Source organism: Chaetura pelagica, unplaced genomic scaffold (genome assembly GCF_000747805.2).
Source record: "Chaetura pelagica isolate M959 unplaced genomic scaffold, ChaPel_1.0 scaffold275, whole genome shotgun sequence".
Taxonomy (NCBI): domain Eukaryota; kingdom Metazoa; phylum Chordata; class Aves; order Apodiformes; family Apodidae; genus Chaetura; species Chaetura pelagica.
In genome coordinates, this window is record NW_009953486.1 from 604,064 (window position 1) to 608,564 (window position 4,501).

The 4,501-nt window shown below is 61.6% G+C and overlaps 1 protein-coding gene across 1 annotated transcript in view; it reads right to left on the bottom strand.

The window, feature by feature from the left end:
• The window catches only part of RGS19 (regulator of G-protein signaling 19), a 6,111-nt gene extending 4,626 nt beyond the window's left edge, over positions 1-1,485 (bottom strand). The window contains exon 1 of the mRNA XM_009998717.1: positions 1,373-1,485. Coding sequence (XP_009997019.1) covers positions 1,373-1,473 — 101 coding nt within the window. The 5' untranslated portion in view covers positions 1,474-1,485. The remainder of the gene's footprint in view (positions 1-1,372) is intronic.
• Positions 1,486-4,501: the final 3,016 nt, after the last annotated feature.

Genomic DNA, 4,501 nt, shown 5'->3' on the forward strand with positions numbered 1-4,501 from the left:
CCCGGGCTGAGTGCCAGGGCCGAGCGGGGCACAGGTCAGTGCCGGCTCAGCCCGTGGCAAAGTCACCGTGGACAGTCCCAGTTTAACATCAATAAATAAATACATGGGGGTGGCTGCCAGAATTCCGTTATCACCGTCTCCAGCGGGTGATGTCCCCAGCTCACCACGGGCAGGACAGAGGGAGGCAGATGCTCCTGCACCCCGGGGACACCTCAGCGCCCGTCCAGCCTGGAGGCTGAGCGCAGGATGGTGGCACCAGGGTGTTCCCTTATTCCCCCCATCCCTCGCCCTTAGGGGTGCTGGTGGCTCAAGGGCAGAGCTGCCTCCAAGCCAACTTCCCTCAGGCCCTCAAATTTGGGCGCCTGGCGACGAGACCGCAGCGCTTCCTGCTTGCGACAGCGCCCCAAGCACAACCTCTGTGTGCAAACCTCTCCCCCGGCTGCGTGGGCGGCTGGTGTGGGCAAAACTGCGGGTACATCCCTGTCCAGGCCACCCCTGGGCTCGCTGCCCAGCACGCCTGAGCCCCCCAGATGTTTGGCACTGGTCCCTGCTTGCTCTGGGAGTGGAGTACAGGAGGGATTTCTGCCCCATCTCTGCTCACAGGCTCTTGTAGAGGTGGAGGAAGGACGCAGGGAAGGGTCACCCTGCCCGCAGCTGGATGCCACAGAGCCTGGGGCAGTGTCTGGGAGGGAGATGTTTGGGGCAGGTTATGATGGGAGCTGCTCACCAGCCCTTGCTGCCTTGCAAATGTGAGGGACTGAGATGGGATTAGGTGAGGTGGGGCCCCAAGGACACGGGGGTTTGCACGGGGCTGACATTGGTGCTGGGGATGAGCCCTGGGGCTGTTTGCTCCTCCAGGCATTGCTGGTGGCCCTAAAGACCAAAGCTGCTGCAAAGCTCAAAGCCATCAGCAATCTTGGGGTGGGCTGAGGCTGAGCAGACATGCTCTGCAAAACCTGGGCTATCCAGAGAATAAGGAGCCAGGGATCCATGGAGAGGATGGGAGATGCAGCCACAGGCAAAGGGTTGGTTATGTCCTGGGCTCTGGGCAGCTCCAGGAGAGCAACGTGCCATGGCACTGCTGATGCTCCAAAACACCATTTGCAGCCTTTTTTTTTTCCCTCTACTCCCAACCCAACGCAAGCACCAAAGGGCTGCAGAGCACCTAGGGGTGGGAGCTGCCACGGGCGCCCCTCTCCCCTGGATCCAGGAGCCTGCCTGGGCAGCAGCCGTGCCCGAGCACTTGGTGCTGCACCAAGCGCGGAGGACGGGCAACGCGCGGGCAACCCTCATATCTCCCCTGCTTTTGGGAGCCCCTGAGTACCGGGTGATGGTGGGTGATGGCGGGGCCGGGGCGGGCAGTGGGACGTACCAGGAGCAGCTGCAGCAGCAGCACCAGCAGAAGCAGCAGGCGTTGGGGCGGTGGTTGCTGGCGGGTTGCACCGTTGTCGGTGAAGTCTCATGCCGGGACATCGGAAGGGGTGTCTCTGCGGACGCGGGTCCTGCGTACTGAGAGGCAGCAGGGCAGGGAGTGGGGTCAGCAACCTGCCCACTTTTATCCTCCCCCCCCCACCTGCAAACACACAGAGCTAAACAGGCTGAGAGAGATGGAGGTGCTCAGCCCAGAGAGAGAAGGCTCCATGGAGACCTCACAGTGGCCTTCCAGTGCCTGAAGGGCCTATAGGAAAGCTGGGGAGGGACTTTTTAGTGAGAGGACAAGGGGTAGTGGATTAAAACTTGAAGAAGGGAGATTTAGATTAGACATTAGGAGGAAATTCTTCACTATGAACGTGGTGAGACACTGGCCCAGGTTTCTCAGGGAAGCTGTGACTGCCCCATCCCTGGCAGTGTTGAAGGGCAGGTTGGATGGGGCTTGGAGCAGCCTGGTCTGGTGGGAGGTGTCCCTGCCCATGCAGGGGGGTTGGATCTAGATGATCTTTAAGGTCCCTTCCAACCCAAACCAGTCTATGATTCTAAACACGAGATCCCCACGCAGTGACTTGCTGGGGTTTAGTTGCAGCTCCCATTTTGCCATCCCAGCCCCGAGACGGTCACCACCTCACCTGCGTCCCAGCCTCATACACGATGGACGGGGTTGGGTCGTGCTTCAGGGGCTCTTCTGCTGCTCTCCACTCCTCCCAGCCCCCCCGTGAGCCCTGCTGCCGGGACCCCCCGGCTAATGGTCCTGCCACCTCCTGGACAGAGCCTGTGGGGAGGAAGAGGAGCAGCACCCTGTTACCTTCACTGAGGGACCCCCTGGTTTCGGAGAGGGCGATGCCAGGGCATGGCAGGCAAAAAGAAAGAGTGCAAGAAAAGGAACTGAGAAGAAACAGAGGAGTGGAAACACGGTGGCAGATGCTCTGCCAGCCTCATGCTTCACCCAGGACCCCCTCTGGGCACAGCATGGGGGACACGAGATGGGTGCTGAGCCCTCTGCTGTGCCCCATGCCATGGGGAAGTGTGGACAGACCCTCTGGTGCATTTGGGCCTGGGATGGGGAAGTCAGAGCCTCTCCACAGCATCATGTGAGTGGAAGGAAATGGGGTGGGTGGGGGGAAGTTTCACAGGTCCCAGAACTAAACCAAAACTCACCCTGTGCCAAGCAGAGTCCAGTGCTCTGCACCACTGCTGCAGAATTGTCCCCCCTCTGCCCATAGGCCTGCTTGTCCCTGCCTGTCCAGTGCCCACCCCTGTGCACGGTGGTGGTAAGGATGTGGTCATAGCTGGCTGAGGGTGGTGGGCAGCAATCATGGTCCTTCCTCTGCCAGAAGGAAGGAACTGGGGGGCAGTGAGCAGGAAAAGCCCCTGGCCCCCTCAGCACCAGCATCGCTGTCTTGAGCTGGCCCAGGTCTCATCACATCAGGTCCAAGTCCTGCTGCTGACTCGGTAAGGGGGACGGAGCCAGCGTGCAGGTCCCAGCTGAGGACAAGGCTGTCCCCAGAGCTCCTCTGAGCTCATGGCCACCACCGTGGGTGCAGCCCCTCCCCGTTCCCAGCATGGCCATTGCTCAGCAGTGCTCTCCATGAGCTCCTTGCCTGGGCCCTTCCAAACCCTCCCGCTGGCTCCCATCGCTCCCACAGGAACGAAAAAGGAGAGAGTCTGCCTTTCGCTCCCAATTGTCCCTATTTATAGCCCCGAGTGCTGGCAGGACAGCTGCGACCTTGTCACCCGCCTCAGCAGCAGCAGGCTCTGCTCCCTCTTGCACCCAACTGCCCTCGGGTCCATTTAACCCCCCTGTTTTTGTCCCCTGTGGGGACAGCACATGGCATCACTCTGGGGGCTCCCAGGCACTTTGCTTCCATGCTTGATCTTGGCCAGAGCAGCCCCTCAAGGGCATCCCTGCAGGATGGAGCAGCAGCCCCCAGCAGGGTGCACCCCACAGACTGCACTCAGCACCCGACCAGGAGGCAGGATCAGCTCCCTGACCAAACACCTCAGGTGGGGACACCTCAGCTGTGTGGGCTGCACCCAGGGGGATGGGGAGGGGAAGAGAGGTGTGGGGCTGCAAAGCACCCTCCTGGCCTGTGGCACCAGAGGGTGATGCCAGCACATGCTGGATTTGCTGGGCTGTTTCCCAGCCCCGTGCACCCCTGAGCACCCCATCCCACCACTCTGGCAGGGGCCTTGTGCCCCAGGGCCATGTCTGGCTGCCCTGGGGCAGTAGATAAGGAAGTCCCAGCGGAGCCTACGAGCAGCAGAGGGACAGGGAGGACACGCGTGCAAGGCTGCAAAAAGAGGAAGGCTGACAAAAAGGGGACATTTCACCAACAGAGAGAGGAGACACCCCAAAAGCCTCCCTTGTCTGAACCCCATGAGCTTCTCAATCCCCCTGTGAGCCTTTTCCATGGGTGCCTGCTGGCCACAGCACCTGGCCAGGGAGTCCCTGAGCACTGGGTGTCCCCAGGCTGTGCCAGCTCACACACCTGTGGCATCCTCACCCTGTCTTCTCCCCAAACAGAGAGGGAGCAACCAGACAAGATGAGCACTCTTCAAAACGGCTTTGGAAGGAAAACCTCCCCTGCCATTGAGGTGCTCCTTGCTGGGGCACTGGGTCAGCCCAGTCCCAGGCAGCTGCACACAAGCATCCTGTGTCCTGCTCACCCTGGGCAAAGCAGTCACCAAAATCACCCTGTGCCAGTTGCTGCAGGAGCTGTGGGGTGCCTGCACGGGGAAAGCTGAGGCCATGGCAGACACCAGCCACGGGGATAACACCCCTCCATGCCCCCCACTTTCCTCAAGTGCCAGGGACAATGCTCCCAGCAGTGTGGCATCCCCTTCCAGCCACCCCTTGCTCTGCCAAGTGGGGCACAAACCAGCACCCACCCCAGCGCGGGGGCAGCCCCGGGCACAGCCCGTGCTGAGCTCCCTGAGTGCCCACCCGACCCCGTGCCCCCGCTGGCCAGAGGACCCGGAGGACATGGAGGAAGCCACCAGCATGTCCCTACCTGCAGCCCGGCCATCAGGGTGGCAGTGCCCGCCAGGGTGACCCCGGCCGGCTCAG